Raw genomic sequence first — 22171 nt, forward strand, 5'->3', positions numbered from 1 at the left:
GGTGTTGGCAAGGATGCCCGAGAGCCCGGCATTCACAGGCCGTGCCGGGGAGGTGGGGGTGAGGGACGACGGACGGACAGACGGGGGACGGGGGACACGGACAGTTGCTGCAGGCCTTTGAGCAGAGCTCACTTCTAGAGTTTTGTCCTCAGAAAACACGAGGTCATTTCAAGGATTAACAACCTGGAAACAGCTGGGATACGTCCAACCATCAGAAGTGCTGGACAAACGATCACCCATCCGCATAGAGGTACATTATGCAGCCAGTAAAACGGATGTCGGAGAGACATTTGTTATGTCAAGAAAAAATATGAGCTGTATCATCCCAGTTTTCTGAATATAAAAAATATGTATCATGGACTTGTCTGTAGATGGTGAAATTACTGGAGTGATCTATGATATCTTTTCATAATCAGTATTTTCTATTTTTTTTTTTTTTTTGAGGAAAATTAGCCCTGAGCTAACATCTGCTGCCAATCCTCCTCTTTTTGCTGAGGAAGACCAGCCCTGAGCTAACATCAGTACCCATCTTCCACTACTTTCTATGTGGGACGCCTGCCACAGCATGGCTTGACAAGCAGTGCCATGTCCCACCCAGGATCTGAATCGGCAAACCCTGGGCCACCAAAGCGGAACGTGTGCACTTAATGGCTGTGCCACCGGGCCGATCCTAGCATTTTCTTTTTAATGACCTTGATTTCCTTTTCTAGCTTGAAGGAAATACCAATAAAAGTTATTTTTTTAAAAAAGAAATGTATAGTCATCCTATTTACTTTTTATCCCCATCATAGTTAATGCTTCCACTCACCCGCTCACAGAGTGCAGAGACCCAGAGGCAGCATCTGTGTGCGACCTCTGAGGAATTTTCTGCTCCGTTAACACTTGTGGGAACCACTTTCTTCACGGGAACACGTGGGTCCAGTAAATGCCAACTGTGTGAAACCAGAACGGGTCGATTTCCCCTGTCCCCTTTTCCTCCTGGATTCCCCTCCTGCTGGGTGGCACTGTCACCCCGAGCTGGGCAGGCCAGTCTTCTCTCCCTCATACCCTGTCCCCCAAATGAGACACCTGTCACCGAGCCCATCTCAGCCTTCTTCTAGCATCTCCCACCTCCCCTCCCCGTCCTCTCACCCAAGGCTGCAGTAGTGTCCTCACTGGCACAGCAGCTCCACTGTGGACCCCTGCAGTCTGTTCTCCTCACGGCACTGGGAAAGTTTGGTAAAAACGATGCTGACCATATCCCTCCTCTGCATAAGTTCTTCCCCAGCCTCTCACTACCCATGCTGGCCTCCAGGCCCTGGGCCACCGGCCTCTGCCCACCATTCCTGCCCAATGGCCTTCCTGCCCTGCCCTCTCCGGGTCCGAGGCTCCCTCCTCCCAGGCCCACCCTCCTCACCCTTCAGCTCCTCCACGGGGCTTCCTCAGGCTGCCCTCCCTGAGCCCCACTGCGTCAGGTCCCTGTCATATGCCTAGAGGCACCCGGGCTTCTCCTGGGCACCCCCCAGCCCGTTCTCGTGGATGCATCAATCAGGAATTTCCGTGTTTCCTGTCCAGCTCTGGGAGGCCGGGGCTGGGACCCATTTACCACCAGATCCTGGGCACCCTGCTCTGGCCAGACAGTGAAGTCCCCAGGAAGTGAAGGGGCAAGAAGGTGGCAGGAGAGAGAGAGGAGGGAGACTCTAGCTGAGGGCTACGCGGTGTCTCCCGCAGTGCTCCTTCAACTTCCATGTGAGTCTGAAATGTTTCAAAACAAAAAAAGAAGAAAACCCTGACGCCACCACACTCAGTGTGCGAGCTCCCAGCTGGACATGGCAGTGGCTTCCCGCCCCAAGGTACTGACCACCCGCCAGGCAGATGACCAGCACCACCAGCCACTCAGGGCCCAGGAGGGAGGTGTGCCCTTGCTGCACCCACACACAGACTCCAGGGGCCACCAAGTCAACCAGACCCCTACTGGGGACCCCTGAGTGTCCCCCCCAGCCCGAGGCTTCCCTGGCAGCGCAGGAGGGGCCAGTGGGGCCACACCAAAGCACAGGGGAGTGGACACCCGCTGGCGATCCTGCTACCCAGTGGGCTGGGGGTCAATTGGGGACTGCCAGGACTCCAGGCCTAGTGGCTGGAAGTGGCTCCTTGCTGCCCCTCTCCTCACCTCCTCCTCTTCACCCCTGCTTCTCTCGGTGGCACTCCACCACCAAATGTCCACCCTGAGCACCTCCTCAGGTGTCCTTGTCACCTGACAAAACCAGCCCGAGAGGACGACTCAGAACTCAGGGAAGGAGAAGCCTGGTGAGAGCGGGAAGCTATTTAAACATAGAATTCAGACAAAAGAACTTTTCAAATTATGGTTATGGAATATAAATATTACAAATAATCACACTGTAAAAATGACAGCAAAACAGAGAGTCGGGAGAGAAAACTGCTGAGGGACCCGCTTCCCTAAGAGGGAGTCAATAGGTACTAATTAAATTTGGAAAATGTTGTTTAAAAACATAAGGCCTCTAAACTCCACATTTAAAATATAATCCATTTCCTCTCACCCAGTGGCAGTTTTCAAAGAATGAGGATCCCCTGGGGAAGCCACAGGAGGGGAGCTTTTCCCCTCCAGACCTCAGGGGCCCTGCCTCCCTGAAGGAAGGGAACTGTGTGTTTCCTGTCTCCTCCCCCAGCAGGGGGACCTGGGGAGGGGCTCGTCCCAGGAAATCTCCCTCAGCCCCCAAACCACCCAGAAGGAACATGATGGGGCACCACACACTTGTGTTGGGGCCCACCCCCTCCTCAGCAGAACCCGGGGCTGTCATGAACGGGAGGGCCCTGTGGAGGGGGTGCCTCAGTCTGTGTGGCTGCCTGGAGGAGGTGAGCCTCCAGAGGGTCCAGCAGGAGCTGCCAGGAGCATCCTGGGGACTGGCTGGGATTGGTGACCCGGGGGCTCAGGGCTGGAGGTCCCACCACCCCCTTTTAGGCCAAGGCAGCAGGAAGAGGACGCCTCAGAGACCCCACCAGGTCTCTGGCCCAGTAGCTGGCTTTCCAGGCTGAGGGGGCCCCGGGGTGTGAGGCCCTGGGAGACAGAGGCCCCAGAGAGCACCTGGAGTCTGAGAGATGGGGCCCAGGCCGCTGGCAGCTCTGGGGAAAGGCTGGATGGGGGCAGGTATGTGTGGAGAGGCCCCTGGGGGATGGGGCTGGGGCTGGGCCTCAAAGGACCCAGAATCATGGAATTCTTAAAACCTGTCCATGATGGGGTCTAGTGTACAGCTTCTTTATTCTCTTTCCTGAATTTTTTTTTCTGCTTACAAAAGAAACTTATGCTTGATCTGAAAAAAATGACACAATGTTAAGAGTGAAAACCAGTCACAGCTGGTCCCAGGGAGAAGTCACAGCCAAGTTCACTGGCCCAGCAAGGCCCCACCGCCATGGTCAGGGTTACAGGGACTTGCTGGGCATGCTGGGGCACACGGTGGGCTCCTTGGCACCTGGTGAGGGACTGCGGGCAGGCGGCCCTGCCAATCTTCCGGCTTCTTTTCCATCTGGAAGAGAAGGGGGCGGGTCACAGTGGTGTCAGAGGAAAAGAGGGAGTGGGGGGCACCTGGAGGGGTGGGCTCTAGAACTCTCAGCTGCCATGGGATGTTCTGGAGCGCCACTGATTGACTTAAAGAAGTAATTGCAGGCTCTAAAGATACATTCCCAAAGGCCACCAGCCCAGGGACACAGAGGCATTAAAGTCATTTCCAGGAAACTTTGGGCCAGACCTGGGTTGAGCACTAGGCAGTGCTGTTATCCACCTTGGCCGGGTATGGGGCTAGAGGTGGAGAAGTCTGTGCACCAGGTATAGAGGTAAAGATGGGGTGGCAGGTTGAGGGGGTTGTTGACTGCCCAAGAGCATCTGCCTAGGGCAGCCCATGGGGCTGAGATGTAGCCCTTGCCCTGCTCTCCACCTCTGCAACTGAGGAAGGGTGGCTTTGTTCTAGTTCTCACAACGGAGCTGTGTGGTGTGCGGTCACTGTGGCCCCAGAGCCTGGGCAGATCCTAGCAGCAAGCAGAGGTCTCTGACGGGATGAAGGACCCTGGAGACGGCCGACCCACCGGGCTTAGCGGGAAGGATGGGCTCTGAGCCAGATGTCCATCTACCCTCTGCAGTGACCAGCTGGTGACCTCAGGGCAGTGACGTGGCCCCTCGGAGCCCTGCCTCCCCAGAGGTGATGCGGATGGCACCCTCCACCCCCTGGGCTGGCGGGAAGAAGCAGTGGACACGTGGAGGCACCTAGGGCATGACTGGCCGGCGGCAGTGCTCACCGGGGGTCCAGGCACACTGCAGAGGGGCCTCAGGCTCTGGGGAGACAGGGTCCTCTGACTCCCTGAGTACAGCTCCCATCCAGCAAGTGATGCAGGCTGAGGGGTCCCTCAGTTCCCGAAACCTCCAGGCCTGTGGCTGAGGATCCGCCATCTCGCGTGCTCTGGGGTCCAGCCCAGAGGGAGGCCGTGGGGCTCGCAACCCTACGGCTTCAGGCCACTCACCCCTAAGTTTCAGGTAATGAGGTGGGGTCCCCTGCACTGCCCAGCTGACAGAAGCCAAGAGCCCAGTCCCTTTCCTGGGACTGGCTGCCAGGCTGAGTGCCCTGGCTGACTCCAAGGGGCCACCTGTTCACAGGCAGCAAAGACAGGCCAACCACTGTGGCTTTTATTGTCCCCATCTTCTCAGGGCATGGGAGACCCCACTTTCAGGTAGCAAGAAACCGCACTTCATCTCCCTCCTAGACATTGGGCATCCCTCCCCCGGGCATCCCTCAGGGTTCTACCCCCAAAGACATATCCATGTTCCAATGTCCCTGGCACCAAGCAGTAGAGGGTCTGCTTGGGGCCTCAAATAGCCTCTGGCACAGAAACCTACACACAGAAACCCCCCAGGCACATAAATACATAAGAGCAGACGGGGACAGAAATTGACCCAGGGACACAGACACACAAAGACCCACACAAAGGGAGCTAGACTCACTCTGCTATGCAAATACAGACAGAACCTCAGACGAACACACATGCACAGAGGCCTACAACATGCAAAACTTACACCGAGATGCAGTGTAGACAGAACACAGAAACGTTCATGGCACATGTACTCTCTCCAGAGCCAGCCTAGCCTGTCTGTCCCCTGGCTGCCCCTGTGTCAGGGGACTTCTGGCCCCAGGGACAGCTTGCTCCCAGCCCTGCTCGCTGAGACCGGGGCCTCACCTGTGTCCAGTTTGCTGCGTTTCTGCTCCGGCTCCTGGGGAGCTGCCTCAATGGCTCGCTGAGCCTCGGGGTGGATCTTGAGGAGGGCCTTGGCAAGGGTGGCGGGGCCGGGCACCCCCAGGGACATGATACAGTGCACCCCTTTACGCTTGGCCCCGGCCACCTTGGCACTGTCTTTGGAGGCTGTCAGCAGGACCAGTTTGGAGAACTTCCTGGGCTTCTTGGGAGCTGCGGGGACGACATCGGTGCCTGGGGATGGCTCCTGGCTGGCCTTCACGCTCTCAGCCTCCTGCTCGCTGGGCTCAGGCAGGGGCATTCCGGGACCGATGGCCTGTCCCCCAGGCCACACTCAGGCCCCAGCAGACGGATGTCCCTCCTCCTCCCTGGCAAGGAAGCTGGGAGTCCAGGGGCTCCGTCCTAAGGGAAGAGGCAGAATCCCGTCAGGGGAGGCGCCCTGGGCCTGGGACTCAGGAAAACGGATCCGGGCTGGAGGTCAGGGCACATGGGGCTGCTCGGGGCCGGGGCTGCGAGGTGGGGAAGGACCTGAAGGGAGCCAGAGACCCCTGGGCCAGGGCCTCTGCTGGGCCACTTCCTCTCTGGGCCCACAAGGGGACACGCCCCCGCCCCATCCAAACCTCACTTTCCTGAATGTAAAGCTTGCAAACCACAGGGCTCTCAGGGGCGTGGAGGGGACCGAGGTGCTGCTAACAGTGACTCTGAATCGAGGCCTGCAGGTGCTGAGCACGGAGTGAAGCGTTTGCACAGGAGTTTCCATTTCACCTTCAGCCCCATAGTATGAAAGCTCATCATTCTTATTGCCCCAGGTTGCAGGTGAGGATGCTGAGGCACGGCGGGGCCACCCACACAGCCATGGAGCACGGAGCTGGGAGGCCAGTCAAGGTGGATCCAGAGCCGGCCCCACACGGCACCTGGTGCACCTGGTCCAGGACAACAGTAACTGGTGTCACTGAGCGCCACAGTCAGAGACGAGCACTGTGGGATGTGAGCTCAGGCCACTGACCCTCCCAGAATGCCCAGTGCCCTTTCCCCTGAGACCGGGTCCCAGGGAGCAGGCGCCAGGCCCAGCTGGCACTCTGCAGAGCACAAGGGGAAGCCAGGCCTGGGGAGGGTCTCTCTGGACTCACAAGTAGACCAGGTCCCACCCCAGCCCTCAGGAGCTGCCAGGACCCCACGAGGGCAGCGGCCTGGTGCCTGCGCTGGTCCCGGTGCTGCCTCAGCTGAGTGGGAACAGGGCTGTGGAGGCGTCCCGAGAACCCGTGGTCACTGAGGGCTCCCTGGCTCCAGGCCTGGAGAAGCAGACAGGACCAATTACGGGGCCAATGGCAGGGCCAGGCTGGCAGGGACACCAGGGCCCTGGGGCATCAGTGTGGGGCGGCTTTTTTGTCTTTTTGGGGGAGGGGGTGGTGGCGGATAGTGGGGTCCTTCCCACCTCCCAGTAAGAGCCCAGAAACAAGACTGCCACCTCAGAAGACATCCTGCTGCCCCGTCCAGAACCCAGGCGGCAGCGAGGCCCAATGACCCCGTGTGCCCCTGGAACTGTCTCTCCACCCAGCACTGTGGTTCTCACTGCTTCCTTCTCCCTGTGTCCTCACACAGTCTTCCCTGAGCGGGCATCCTCACGTCTTCTTACAAGGACTCCCGTCAGACTGGATGAGGGCCCACCCTAACGGCCTCATTTTAACTGAACCACCTCTTTAAAGCCCCCATCTCCAATACAGTCCTATTCTGAGGGTTAGGACAGAGGAATCTGGGGGGACACAGTGCAGCTCATAACAGCCTAGAAGACAGTAAGTGCTCAACAAATCACGGCTTGTGGCATCTCTCCGTCTTGGTTCCAAACTTCCATACACATTCGGAACACAAGCGCGTTCCTGGAGGCAGGAGCAGCCAGGAGCGCGGCGCACACAGGACCAGGGGCTCTGCTCGGCTGGGAGCCTCCCACCAGCTGCCTCTTAGCACAAAGGCCACTGCAGGTCCAACAGCTCTGCTGGTCAGCCAGGGGCTCCAGAATATGATTATATGGATTCTTTTCTTTAGATTATCATCCAAATGTTTAAAAAAAAAGGTTTTTCTTAATTCTTGTAGAAACCACTTTTATCCAAGAGCTGCCAGTTTGGAAACACATTCCTGCCCAGTACACCCTCCTCCACACTGCGGGGGAGACACTTAATTTGTCTGGATTTAGTTTTCTAACCAAGGGAAGTGATGAGGTAGATTGTGTTGAGGTTATTTTAAAATTCTGCATTATTTAATTGAAAAAAGTTATATAGACTAAGTTAAAGGTAACAATAACAGTGACTCTCCATAATCCCCCCATCTTGTCACAAACTGCTTCCGTTTCTGCATTATTGTTTTCTCCACATGTTTTTTTCATAGCTACAAGCAAAGCTTTCAAATAATTGTATTTCCTGTTTCCTTTCCGTTTACAGGGCGGAATGCACCAGCCTAGAGACAGATGTAACGACCCCTGTCAAGTGCCAGAGCACAATTTAATTCACACTTGTACTTGTGGAAAAGGCAACTTACATCTTAGCCAAGAGTACCCAAACAACTTGAAATCAACAATCCAAAGTAACATATGTACCCCTATGTTCATTGCAGGACTATTCACAATAGCCAAGACATGGGAGCAATCCAAGCGCCCATCACCGATGACTGGGTAAAGAAGATGTGGTTTATATATACGATGGAATACTACTCAGCCAGAAAAAAGACAAAATCATCCCATTTGCAACAACATGGAAGGACCTGGAGGGAATTATGCTTAGCGAAATAAGCCAGACTGAGAAAGACAAACACCAGATGATTTCACTCATATGTGGAATACAAACAAGCACATGGACAAAGAAAACAGTTCAGTGGTTACCAGAAGAAGGAGAATAGGGGGTGGGCACAGGGGCTGAAGGGGAGCACTTATGTGGTGACAGTCAAGAAATAATGTACGACTGAAATCTCACATTGATGTAAACTATTATGAACTCAATAATAATAATAAAAAATCTTCGGCAACAGTATTCTAGAAGGCCACAAGATGGAGGTGTTGCTCCTTAAAATTAACCACTTTCCAGGAAAATTAAATGCATGATATCATTTTTCCAAGATAAGAAAAAAGGATATAGGAAGACTTTAAAGTATTTGTATTTGGTTTACAAAAAGCATTAATTAGGAAGTCCAATGGACACACTGAGCAAAAATGATCTTTTCCAGGCTAAACAACTATGCATTTTTCCAAGAAAGACCACTTTGGTCCCTGTCCCGCGTCTCTCTCTCTCTCTCTCTCTCAGCCCACTTATCTTTCCTTCGATTTCTTCTCCACCCCAGTCACATTTGTCATGTATTTACTGACTTTATTTTATCCATTCTTAATTTTATCATTATTTTTTTTTTTGGAAAATCAGCCCTTAGCTAACATCTGCCAATCCTCCTCTTTTTGCTGAGGAAGACCGGCCCTGAGCTAACATCCATGCCCATCTTCCTCTACTTTATACGTGGGACGCCTGCCACAGCATGGCTTTTGCCAAGCGGGTGCCATGTCCATACCCGTGATCCAAACCGGTGACCCCAGACCACCGAGAAGCAGTAAACGTGTGAACTTAACCCCTACACCACCAGGCCGGCCCCCATTCTTAATTTTAAAAGTGGTGCTTTTTACTCTGTTTTCAAAGAATTACATAAAAATGCACACAAGCCAAGTAAGAAGTAATTTACCAAAATGTTAGTTAGCACTGGTGGGAATGAGGGATTTCATTTTTCACTAATTTTCTACTATTTTTTCATCTAATTTTCTGTTATGTTCCCCAAATTGTAACAAGCATGAATTAATTTTACAATGGGAAAATACTTAACATTTAAAAAATAAGATACATTTACACAGACGGTAATTTTCCCTATTAGTACAATACTCAGAAAAAAAGGTCCCCATTCCTACACGACATAATGTCATACAAGAAAACAAAGATTAATATAAACAACTAGAACGGAAAAAAAAGAATAAAATTAACTACATTAAAATCCTGGTTTCAAATTTATAGACACAGTAGAAGCTGACAGGGAAAAGGAGTGACCCAGAGACCTGTTGTGCAGAAGAGAAAGAGAGAGAGAAAGAGAGAAGGGGGTGGGGGGAGGGAGAAGCCACCATCCCTCTGGCCCTCTGGACCATGTCCAGCACTAAATCGACCTGCCCAGAGCCATGTCATTGGTCTGAGCCAGGAACAAAAATCCTATGACATCAGCCCACACCTCCAGTACCGTCACCCAACAATCTCCCTTCCAAGTGGCACCATCACCCCCGCTCTGCCTCCGGGAGACTGAGGCTCAGGGCCTGAAGTGAGCAGCCCAAGGCCTCACAGCTGCTGACCAGCTGGTCCAGGGCCAATGCCCCTGCCTCCCTCTGCCCTGAGCAGCCGAGGCTTAAAGTGAGAAATGTCGGTTACAGAGGACGCTGCTGCACAGAGCTGCAGGCACCTTCAGAGAAAGTTGTTAGGATTATAACCTAAAGAATAAAATACATATCCATGAGTCCACGCTGATATAAACAATTTAATACATAAATAAATAGGGGGAAGGGACAAGGCGTCCTTAATTAGAATTCTAAAGAGGAAACACTTCCCCTTCCAGGAGGTGGAGCTTAAGTCCGACCCTTGACTGTGGACTGGGCTTGGAGCTCAGGTCCAGAGGGGCTGGAACGGGGAATACTAAGCACAGTGGAGAAGCCTGGCCGACACACCTGACCCAGGTGATCAAGGTGCAGGGCAGGCGCCCCGATGCGGTGTGCTAAGAGAGCAGCACGGCTTTGCGGTACTCTTCCCCCAAAGCCATCATCCCAGGCCAATCATGAGAACACATTAGACAAACCTAAACTGAGGGACGGGCTATAAAATACGTGGCCAGGAGTCTTGAGAACCGCCAAGGTCACGAAAAACAAGGAAGGACTGAGGACCTGTCAAAGATAGGAGGAGAATAAGGAGAACTGGGACTAAATGCAAGGCAGGCCCTGGATCAGACCCTGGAACAGAAAAAGGGCATCAATGAAAAAACTGGTGAAATCTCAGTAAAGTCTGTAGTTTGCTTAATAGTATTGTACCAATGGTAATTGCTTAGTTTTGGCAAAAGTACCACGGTTATATAAGATGTTAACATTAAGGGAATGTGATATTGTGATATAATAAAAAAATAAATATTTTAATCTTTGCCCACAGTTCCTGGCTCACAGCTCCTAAAACCCTTATAATTTCCTAAGTGATTAGAGGAATGGGCATTTTTTGTTATATTTGGTTTTTGTCCACAGTTCCTGAAATAGCTTCAGAGCTAGGGTGAAATGGATGTCTTTTGCTATTCATAAGAAACCCTTTTCAACCACATCTGAGTTTATTTAATGAGGTGACTTTTGGAAAGCCCCTAGATAACCTAAGGATGGGGGCTAGTTGCCAAGGGAACCCACTGGGTGATTAGAGGGTGGGAACTTAGAGCCCCACTCCCCATCCTCCAGGGAGGGGAGAGGAGCTGCAGGATGAATTAGTCACCAAGGGCCAGTGATTTAATCAACACTGCCTAGGTGGCAAAGCCTCCATCAAAACCCAAAGGATGGTTTCTGGAGAGCTTCCGGTGGGTGAATACTTGGAGGTGCTCGGAGGGTGGCGTGCTGGAGAGGGCGTGACTCCACATCCTCCCTCACACTGTGCCCTGTGCATCTCCTCCATCTGGCTGTTCCTGAGTCGCATCCCTTTATAATAAACTGGTAACCTAGTAAGTGAACTGTTTTCCTGAGTTCTCTGAGCCACTCTAGCTGATCCTAAAATTCATTTGGAAACTCAAAGGACCCAGACAGCCAAAACAATCTGGAAAAAAGAACAAAGTTGGAGGACTCACACTTCCTGATTTCAAAGCTTATCACCAAGCTACAGTAATCAAGACATAGACACATAGACTGAGGATGTAGAATTGAGAGTCCAGAAACTCTCACATGTGGGCAAGTGATTTTCAACAAGGGTGCCAAGACAGTTTAGCAGGGGAACAAATGGACTTTTCAACAAATGTAGAATACTAGGACAACTGGACATCCAAGACAAAAGATGAAGTTGGGGGCCACCCAGTGGTGCAGCAGTTAAGTGCACACATTCTGATTCGGGAGCCTGGGGTTTGCCGGTTTGGATATGGCACCACTTGGCAAGCCATGCTATGGTAGGCATCCCACATATAAAGTAGAGGGAGATGGGCATGGATGTTAGCTCAGGGTCAGTCTTCCTCAGCAAAAAGAGGAGGATTGGTGGCAGATGTTAGCTCAGGGCTAATCTTCCTCAAAAAAAAAGAATGAAGTTGGACCCCTTCCTCACGCCATATACAAAAATTAACTCTAAATGGATCATAGACTTTATTGTGAGAACTAATTAGAAAACTTTTTTTAAAAAAAGATAGGAGCATATCTTTGTGACCTTGGAGTAGGCAAAGCTTTCTTCGTTATAACACTAAAAGTACAGGCAAGCAAAGAAGAAACAGATAAACTGGACTTCATCAAAATGTAAAACTTTTGTGAGTCAAAGGACACCATCAAGAGAGTTAAAAGACAACCCAGAGATTGGCAGAAAATTTTTGCAAATCGTATATCTGATAAGAGATTTGTGTCTGGAATTTGTAAAGAATTCTAACTCGGTAATAAGAGACAAATGACCTGATTTAAAAATGGGCAAAGGTGGGCCAGCCCAGTGGTGTAGTGGTTAAGTTCGCCCACTCTGCTTCAGCAGCCAAGGGTTCACAGGTTCAGATCCTGGGTGCAGACCTACACACTGCTCATCAAACCATATTGTGGTGGCATCCTACATATAAAAAATAGAGGAAGACTGGCACAGGTGACAGCTCAGGGACAATCTTCCTCAAGTAAAAAGAGGAAGATTGGCAACAGACGTTAGGGCCAATCTTCCTCAACAAAAAAAAAAAAGGGGCAAAGCCTCTGAATAGGCCTTCTCCAAAGAAATACAAATGGTCAGTAAGCACATCAGATGTCCAACATCATTAGTGATGAGGGGAATGCAGAATGAAACCACTCCACCCCCAGCCCGCTGACTCAGAGGGTCTGGAGAGGGACCTGAGAACCACATTTTTAGCCAGCACCTCATTTGATTCTGACACTTTGAGAAACATTGATGATGCCACAGGCCCTCTACCTGAGAAGTCTGTCATTTCTAGTTCACAGATTGACTGTTCTTCAGCCACTCCATGGACAGGGGCGGACATGTCCTCAGGCTGGATCAGTCTCTCTCCTGGATTCATCCCTGACCTTCTAGCAACTTATTTTCTAGGTATAAAGGGAAGAGTTGAGAGGCAGTTACTTTAAGCCAAATGTATATATTTTGAAAATTAAATTTTTACTCAATAAAAGTTCACTGAATGAACAGAATTTTAAAAAGTAAAGCAGAAATGAATTAAAAAGATCAAAAGGCTTAACAGTTTACCTTACTTCACTCACTTTACGCTCTTGGCCTAACCCCCCAATTTGATGGTTTGATATGGCTAGGTCTCTGGTCACCCATTTATCCAAACCAGCTGTCATGATGCTGGTCTGCACAAAGGAGACCCAGCTGTGTAAAGATGGCTCCGTGTAAGCCCCAGATCACACGCACACAAGGTTAGGAACCATGGGAGAATAATGGCCCCCAAAGACACTCAGGTCCTAGTCCCTGGAGGCTGTGAGTATGCTGCCTTCCAGGGCGAAGGGGAACTGAGGCTGCCGACGGCACGCGGGTTACTAAACTAGGAGAGCAGCTTCAATTCCCCAGGTGGGTCCAATCACAATCACAAGGGTCCTAAAAAGCAGAAAAGGGAGGCAGGAGAGTCAGAGAGAGACATAACAAGGAAAGCAGGGTCGGAGAGATGCCATGTTGCTGGCTTTGAAGGTGGAGGGAATGGGTCAAGAGCCAAGGAATGCTGGAAGCCTCTAGAAGCTGGAAAGACTTACTGTCTCTCCCAGAGCCCTCAAGAAGGAACACAGCCCTGCCCACACCTTGACTCTAACCCAGTGAGACCCATGTCAGACTTCTGACCTCCAGAACTTTAAGATTGTTTCAAAGTTGTGATGTTTTCAGCTACTATACTGGTGGTAATTTACCCCAGCAATAGGAAGCGAACAGGAGGTCAACAGAATTACCTTGATACACGTAGGAGAGAAACACTATCAACATTCACCAACACCTGCGTCCTCAGCCACGAGGACAAACCTCTTAACCTCTCTGGGCTGGTTTCCTCTGTGTCATGGGAATGGCGGCGAATTTAGCAGAGGTTCTTAATAGCAGTTAGACAAGGGTGAAGTCGTTGTTTTCAAAAGTTCCCGGCAATACTGACAGCTGTCCCCTCGCTGGTAAGATGATGGGCCCACTTAGGTGTGCAGGTACACATCCTAACAGGGAGCTTTGCAAAGCAGCAGTGACCCACAGAAGGGCAAGAAATGCTATCTACAGTATGCAGGGAGGAGCTTCCCCAAAGTGGAAATCTCAAGTAAGGGCGCCTCCTTTCCCTTAATCACCACAGCTCGGAATCTTAACTACTTTTACTCCTTCTCACCCAACGTAATTTATCATCAGACCTGTCTATGCCGCGTCCAGATGGCCCCAGCTCCCCGCTCCGCTCCTCTCCCACATTACCACTACCTCCTGACCAAGCCCTCCAAAGGGTCTCCCCCGCCTCAATATCTCACACCTCCTCTGCCGCCCCTGAGGGACCTCTAGAGCCACAAGAGTGGGACGGTGCTGGGGATGGGTGCAGGGAACGGGGCAGTTCTGGCTGGGGTCAAGGAAGGGCAGACCAACGTGGGGCTCCCTGATTTGGGGTGTCAGGGCTCATTCCTGGGGGCGTGTGGGTGGGGGGAAGGAAGAGCGAGGAGAAATGGGGCGAATCGAGGGTGAAGGACAAGAAGGCGGCCTGAGCGCCGGGACGCAGAGCCGGGGGAGCCCTCCGCCCCAGCATCCCATCAGCATCCCTTGGGACCCTGGGAGAGTCCGGCCGGGGCGCGGCCACGGAGTGGGGCCCGGGACCCTCCCCGACCTTCAGGGGCCTGTCCTCACCGGGCACTGGACGGATGGTGATGGCAGCGGGACCCTCCTTCTCCGGCAACCGAGCCGCAGCAGGTCCCGCAGCCTCTGTGCCTCGGGCCCCCGCCTCGGTTCACACCGTCACCTCAAGCTGGGGTCACGGTGCGAGCATGCGCAGCAAGGCTGGGGGGAGCTCATTCCTTGAGCCAACTCCCTTTCTCCGGGTCTTCCCCGGGCGGAGACGAACTGTTGGCCTGACCAATCGGCGCGCGGGGGAGGGGCCGCGGCTCGCCAAGGGGGCGTGACAAGCCCGGGATTGGGCGGTGGCCTTCAAGGGCGGAGCGTGGGGGATCCTGCGGCCTGGATTCGAGTCCTGGGCTGGGGTCTCCTAGCGCAAGGGTGTTGGGGTTGACTGAGACCCCCGGACCTCCCCCGAGGAGGGTTTGACCCCGGCTCCCCGCGAGGTAAGCCGGAGCATTTGTTGAAAGGCCTCGGTCACCCCGTCGCTTTCCTGAGCGAGCGGAGGGAGGGTGTCCGTTCATTAACCTACTGGCTCCGCTCAGCGCAGCATCATTGAGGGCGCAGCAGCCCCGCTATCGGTCCAGCCCTAGTCCATTGGTCCCACCCTGGCCCAATAGTACAGCCCTCGCCCATTGGTCCAGCCCTCGCCTATTGGCTCCTCACTCACCATTGGTCCCTCCCTCTCCCGTCGGTCCAGCCATCGCCACTGTCCCGCCCTCGCCCATTGGTCCAGCCGTCGTCCATCCGTCCAGCCTCCAGTAAACAGTGCACAGCCACTGGACATTTGTCATTCTCCGACCACCCTGTGCGATGGGGACCGGGATTGCTCCGGCGCAAGGAGCTGCGGGTCTGGGCGCTGCTTTCTGGGACACTTGGCGGGTGGCTGCCGGAGCGGCCCCAGGCGTAGGGACGCCCCCGCCTCCCCTCCCGCACTGCGCCTAGGGCCCTACGCTCACCGCGGACCACAATCCCCGCCCCAGCCCTGCTGGGACCCCTTCCTCTATGCGCTCCTTCCGCTCCCCCTCGCCTGGCCGGAGCCCCCAGCCTTTGGGTGCGGGTCCTCAGCGATTGCACAGTGAAGACGCTGCTCCTCTTTAGAAAACCCCACTCTCCCTTGAGACTCCCTCCCCTCCGCCTTCCTCCTCTCTCTATAGAGCTGCTGCTGGAAGTGCCCTCTGAGCTCCAGGAGGTCCACGTCCAGGCCCCATGGGCCGCGCCTGCCCTGGGCCTCCGTGGCATTGCCCATGTCCTTCTGTGTCCTGACCCGCATCCTCTTCTTCCTGTCCAAATATCAGCGGGATCCGCACCCCCTTCAGAAAGGCTCCCTTCTTCCTCCAGGCCCTGGCTCTGCAGATCCCTTCTTCCCACCTCGGTTCAGCTGCCATGGCTTCCACTGTCCCCCAATCCTTTCTCCGGGGGCCAGGTCATTTCCTGGGCCTTCTCCAATGTGATTCAAAGGACTTCATGAATTTGCCATATCTACTGACCATCCACTGACTACTGGCTATTTCTAACTTTATTATAAATATCTTTATATATAAATTCCTGACATCACTGATTATTCCCTTTCTTGAAATTCCTAAAAGAGATTGAAGAAGGCTAATATTTTAAAAGGCTTTTTAAACATGTTGCCAAATTGTCCCCAAGGAAGTGCACAAGCTTGGGGTCAGATAACTGGGTTCAAATCCCGGCTCTGGCATTTACTAGCTGTGTGAGTTGGGCAATTGCTTCCCCTCTCTGTTCCTCAGTATTTCATCTGGTTAATGGAGATAATAATGGCACCCACCTCATGGAGTCATTGTGAGAATTCACAGAGTGTGATCCAGTGGGTCCTGAGTTTTAATATTTATATTCCTTAGTCCAGTGGTTCTCAAACTTCTTGGTCTTAGAACCCCTTTACACTCCTTATAAATTGTTGAACAGCTCAAAGAGTCTTTGGTTATGTGGGTTATACCTATCAATATTTACAATATTAGAAATTTAACCTGAGAATGTAAAATAGCAATAAATGTACTGTATAACTATATCTTCAAACCAAACAGTGAGTGAGAAGATTGGCCATCTCTGAAAATCTCTTTCATATTGTGTTTGAGAAAACACAGCTGGGTCTTATGTCTGCCTCTGCCTTCACTCTAGTTGGATATATTGTTTTGGGTGAGGTACATGAAGAAAATCCAGCCTCACACAGAGAAGTAATTGGAAAAGGAAGAATTTTAGCAGTCTATCAGATAGTTGTGGGTACTCTTCTTTGATATGACACCAACACTCTACACGTGGTAGTTTTTTGAAGGTTCGCGGCAAAATGGAATCTGAAAAGACACCAGGACACTTTCTGTATTCTATTACATTAAACTCCATTGATCTATTTTGCACTTTGAAAGGATCTTTTACCCTCCTGTAATTTTGTAACATCGTGAATTGGTCTTTTAGAAAATTTTGGTTCATTGACTTATGCAGATCTTGCAAATGTTGATGCATTTATTATACAATATAAAAAGTGTGTGACGTTCATTAATATTGCCACCAATCTCAACACAAAAGCCTTGAAATACTGGGAAGCTGTGAAGCTAAAGATGGCAGACACAAGTTTTCCAAAATTTTGCTGTTTGCTAGAAGGCTAGAATTTTATCACTGGCAACAAATCCTGTCAGTTTGGGGTTACTGCCCTGATGCATACTAACAGCCACCCCTGTTTTGGCATCATCAGAGCAAAGTCAACACAGTGACAAAGGCAGCCACATCTCAGTATCACCATGGACCTCCCAGAAGGGTTCTGGGAGCCCCCAGGTTCAGCAGACCACACTGTGAGAACTGCTGCGTTACCCACTCTTCTACTGGCTTGTTCAGATTACTGATTTAAGAAATCTTTTTTATGGAACTCAGCTTAACCCTAGCATTCCACATATGGTGGAAATATCGTTTGCATTTGTCAGGGGTGGGAAGGGAAAAAGGTGTATGTGTTTATAGAGTTGAATCTAATGGTCTTTTCCAGTTTGAATTTCTTTGTAAAAATTATCCTTCACAAGTTCTTCCCAAACTGACTTGGATAAATATTTGACAGCTCGTGTTAGCTTATCAGAGATGCCAAACAAAGTACCACAAATGAGGGCTTCAGCAGCAGAAACTTGTTGTCTGTAATTCTGCAGGCTGAGAGTCTGGGATCAAGGTTTCCACAGGGTCGTTCCTTCTGAGGGCTGCGAGGGAGAGTCTGTTCCCTGCCTCTCTCCTCGGCTTGTAGTTGCATCACCCCCATCTCTGCTCTTGTCTTCACATGGCGTGTTCCCTGTGTGTGTGTCAGTGTCCCAATTTCCCCTGTTTATAAGGACACCTGGCATAGTGGATTAGGGTCCACCCTAATGACCTCATCTTACTTGATCATCTGCAAAGACCCTGTTTCCAAATAATGTCACATTCACAAGCCCTGGGGGGTAGGACTCAACATCCTTTGTGGGGACATGATTCAACCCACAGCATTTGCTTTTACTGTTTTCTAGGGATGATAATATCTCATTTTCCAATTGATTCTCTCTTGTTCTGGAATTTACTTATTCAACAAATGTGTGTCTAGTACCTACTATTCCCCCAGCACTGTGAACTCGGGAACTTCCGTGAATAAAACAAAGATCTTGGGCCAGTCCGGTGGCACAGTGGTTAAGTTCCCACATTCCACTTTGGTGGCCCGGGGTTCCCCGGTTTGGATCCTGGGTGTGGACATGGCACTGCTTGGCAAGCCATGCTGTGGTAGGCGTCCCACATATAAAGTAGAGGAAGATGGGCACGGATGTGAGCTCAGGGCCAGTCTTCCTCAGCAAAAAGAGGAGGATTGGCAGCGGATGTTAGCTCAGGGCTACTGTTCTTCAAAAAAAAAAAAAAACAAAAAAAACAAAGATCTTGCCTCCAGGAGCCTACATTCTAGGGGCCGTGGAGGAGACAGAATAAATAGATAGAATAAGTAGTTAAGTTATAGTTTGTTTAAAGGTGCTATCTAAGGGAATTTTTTGGGTGTGGGTGAGGAAGATTGGCCCTTAGCTAACATTTGTTGCCAATCTTCCTCCTCTTGCTTGAGGAAGATTATCACTGCGCTAATTGTCACTGAGCTAACATCTCTGTCAATCTTCCCCTGTTTTATGTGGGATGCCGCCCCGGTGTGGCTTGACAAGCCGTGTTAGGTCAGCACCGGGGATCTGAACCTGCATACCCGGGCCTGAAGCCGAACGCGGGGACTTAAACACTACCCCATCTAGGAGGCCCCTGAGGGAACTTCTTAAATGATGGAAATGTTCCATATGTTGATTGGGGTGGAGGTTATATATGGCAAATATACATGTTCAGAAGGGCAAATTTTAGTCTGTGTCAACTATACTTCACGCAAGTTGATTTTGTAAAAAGGAAGTGCTATGGAAGAAAATGGAAACAGGGAAAGGAGATGGAATGGGGCATTATGTAGGAAGTCAGGTGGAGTAAGGATCTCCCTCACATTCTCCTGGTAGCTGGCTATCTGCTGGCCCAATCGCCCACGCTCACCCCTGCAGGAGGCACCTTAGAACTGATTCCCGGTCTTTAAAGGGCCTGAGTGAGCGTCCTGGGTCCGCAGCGCAGGACACTCTGAGACTGTGGGGTCGGAGGGCGCTCCCGGTGGCGCTCGCCGCCGGGGTACCAGGAGGCATTCGGACAGCCGCCGAGACCGCGCGCGCCCCCTCCCGGCCGCCAGGAGCATCAACCACATCATCTCCGTGGGCGGGACCTGAGAGACCAGGACCTGGTCTTCACGTTGACCCAGGAAAAGCACAGAGGTCGGGTGCACCAGGGTAACGTGGTGCTTTGTTTGTCTGGCCCCACCCCCACCCCGTTTCTGAATAATTAGAACACCTCCTGTTTATCTCTCTGACTTAGTTGTGTCACACAGTTTCACTCCTTGTCCTTTCCTGAGATGACATGGATTTAATCACAAGTCTTTTTGAATTATTTATACCAGTGAAACAAATATGCAGTGACTCCGATGTCCATCCCATGAAGAACGGAGAAGCAAAGGCGGTCCGTCCCCCCGCTGCAGTGTTGCTCAGCCGTAATAAGCAGCCAAGCGCGGATACATGCTTCACGGCGGAGAAACCTTGAGAACAATGTGCCCAGTGGAAGGAGCCGGTCACCAAAGGCCGCAGTTTATGCGGGTGCATTTACGTGAAATGTCCGGATTAGGCAAATCCATAGAGATGGAAAGTAGATTAGTGGCTGCCAGGGGCTGGGAGGTTTGGGGGATGTGGAGTGACTGCTGACGGGGGCGGGGTTTCTTTGGAGTGATGGAGACGTTCTGGGATTAGATAATGGTGATGGTTGCAGAAACTTGTAACTGTACCCAAAGCCGCAGAGTTGTACACTCTAAAGTCATGAATTTTATGGCGTGTGAATTAAACCTCAATTTAAAAAGAAGAAATGAGGGCTCAAGAGAGTGGCAAATATATTAAAATTGCTCCCTCAAAGATGGTTTGGGCATCCATAATTTCATTAGTTTTACACAATTTCATTTTACATGTCAAAAAAGTGAAACTAAAATGTCCTTTTTTTTTTTTGAGGAAGATTAGCCCTGAGCTAACATCTGCTGCCAATCCTCCTCTTTTTGCTGAGGAAGACTGGCCCCGAGCTAACATCTGTGCCCATCTTCCTCTACTTTATATGCCCCCAGCACAGCTTGACAAGCAGTGTATAGATCCACACCCAGCGTCTGAACTGGTGGATTCTGGGTGCCAAAGCGGAACGTGTGAACTTAACTGCCAGGCCACCAGGCCAGCACCAAATTAAAATGTCTTTTGTTCTTGATTCTAGGCATGCATTTTCTGGGAATTTTCATAATATCTTTCACACTAAAATTACTAACTGTTTAAACAATACTTGCAAAGATCGCTGATATATTTTGTTTTGATACTGACTTCAAGGGATTCAGCGGACACTGGCTCCACTGTATATAGATTTTTTGATCAGATGAAGTCATGACCTTTACATAAGTGAAGAAAGGAGGTATGTTCCAGCCACTGTGCCGACTTAATCAAATTACACACGTGCCTTCAGCTCAGGTGCACACATCCACACACGAGATGAAGCTCATTTCTAAAGTGTTCAGTTTCTGCCCTGGGATAAATATAGCTGGAATCTTTTTCTGCTAATAGCTTGAAATTTAAACCAATCTATTGTTGATGCGCAAGCTGGCAGATGAGGCCACACATCATTCAATTTCCTGGTTCATATTTTTGAAATAAAGTAGGACTGATGAAAATTTGGATCCTACACCCATTTTCAATTACTACTAGCTATAAAAATATTCCGGTTGGTTGCCACTTATTGGAGGAGGCTAAAGAGACATGACATATAATTGCATTTGGGAATATGGGTTAGATCCTGTAGCAGACTGGGAGATTAGTGGAAAAACGGGTGACATTTGAGTAAGTTTGGGAGTTTAGGAGTTTAGTTAATGGCATTGTATCAAAGTTAATTTCTATCGTTAATTACTATGGTTATGTAAGCTGGGAACAGTAGGGAAAGCTGAGAGAAGGATGTAAGGGAAATCTCTACACTTTTTTGGTGACTTTTCTTTAAATCTAAAATTATTTGAAAATAAAGTGTTTAAAAAGTGATCATTTGTGGCTAGAGAGATATTTCTTTTCCACAATTTATCATCGAAATACACACATTTATAGTATGATCTCCCTTGTGTATCAAAGAATGTACAATTATGTGCTCCAAAAGAATATGTTTAAGTCCTACCCCCATATATGTAAAGCTACCCCCAGTAGCTGTGAATCTGGTCTTATCCGGAAATAGGGACTTTGCAGATGTAATTCTATAGGACCTTGAGATGAGATCATCATGAATTCACAGTGGGCCCTAGCTCTAATGACTCGTGTCTTTCTAAGAGAAGAGAAAGAGATGGGAATGTAGACACAGAGAGAGACACAGGGGAGGAGGCAGAGACTGGAGCGATGCATCTGCAGGTCCAGGAACACCAGGAGCCTCAGAACCTGGAAGAGGCAGGAAGGATGCTCCCCTAGAGCCTGCAGGGGGAGGGACCTTTCGAGTTTGGACTTCTGAACTCCAGAAATGTGAAAATGAATTTCTGTTGTTTTAAGCCACGCAGATGTTCAATTTGTTAGGGCAGCCCTGGGAACTGGTACACCTACTTTGGGTTGTCTTTGCATGAAAATATTCGGAGGGACGTGGTCCAATCCACTGGAAGTGAGGACTGTCCTGAGGGGCATTGGGACCACCCGACTGTCTATTTCCAAACCTGTTTCATCACCAAAAAGGGAACTCTGTACCCAGAAAGCCGTCCTTCCCCAGTTAGTGTCTTCCCAGCCCCTTTCTCTGCCTGGTTTCCTTTTCACACAAATCAGCATAGTCTCCAAGCTCCTTCTGTCCCTGACTTTCACTTAACTGTGTGTCTGGGGGCCATTTCCTGTCAGGAGAGGTACCCTCATTCTGTTTGTTCCTCTAGCCATTCATGACATCACTTAGTCATTCAACATCCACAACCGTTTGTTGAGACCTGCTCTTTCCCAGGCACCGTTGTAGGCCCTGGGGGTAAGCAGCAAATGAGACAGACAGACACATCCTCGGCCTTGCTGAGCTCACAGCTGCTGCAGGCTCCCTCCTCCAGTGGCAGCTTGGAAACATCTCTTTGCTCCCCAGAACTTTCTGACCAAAGACCCCGTGTGGTTTTCTAGTCCCCACTGTGGCAAGAACAGAGAACTGCACAACTAAACTGTGAAGTGGCAGGTTTCAACGCCCAAAGCCAAGTGGCTGCAGTCATGAGACACTCCTACAAATCAATAAGGAAATGGTGAACACCTCAACAGAAAATGGAAAAAGAACCTGAAATGGATACCTCACCGAAAAAGGCC

General features: G+C 50.6%; 1 protein-coding gene and 1 long non-coding RNA gene across 3 annotated transcripts; one reads left to right on the forward strand and one right to left on the reverse strand.

Annotated features, from left to right (window-relative positions):
* Positions 1–3232: 3232 nt before the first annotated feature.
* Positions 3233–14884, reverse strand: FLYWCH2 (FLYWCH family member 2). Of its 2 annotated transcripts, XM_005599048.4 has the most exons (4): positions 14295–14483; positions 6001–6158; positions 5221–5637; positions 3233–3521 (listed from the first exon to the last, which is right to left on the reverse strand). In XM_005599048.4, the coding sequence occupies exons 3-4, from the start codon at positions 5534–5536 to the stop codon at positions 3418–3420; spliced, it is 420 nt and encodes a 139-aa protein (XP_005599105.1). In that variant the 5' UTR covers positions 5537–5637; positions 6001–6158; positions 14295–14483; the 3' UTR covers positions 3233–3417. The 2 variants fall into 2 exon arrangements, with proteins under 2 accessions (XP_005599105.1, XP_001498687.1); XM_001498637.5 differs by lacking the exon at positions 6001–6158 and having other exon boundaries at positions 14295–14884.
* Positions 14590–20904, forward strand: LOC138917037 (uncharacterized). Its single transcript, XR_011424373.1, has 2 exons — positions 14590–14725; positions 19258–20904. It is a non-coding gene; the product is annotated as an uncharacterized lncRNA (long non-coding RNA).
* Positions 20905–22171: the final 1267 nt, after the last annotated feature.

The sequence above is a fragment of the Equus caballus genome, chromosome 13, assembly GCF_041296265.1.
Source record: "Equus caballus isolate H_3958 breed thoroughbred chromosome 13, TB-T2T, whole genome shotgun sequence".
Lineage (NCBI taxonomy): Eukaryota > Metazoa > Chordata > Mammalia > Perissodactyla > Equidae > Equus > Equus caballus.

Coding starts and splice junctions, on each gene's coding strand:
- FLYWCH2 (XM_001498637.5), bottom strand. CDS start 5,536: ATGCCCCTGCCTGAGCCCAGCGAGCAGGAGGCTGAGAGCGTGAAGGCC. Junction 3,522..5,220: donor ACGCAGCAAACTGGACACAG/GTGAGGCCCCGG, acceptor CTTCTCTTCCAG/ATGGAAAAGAAGCCGGAAGA.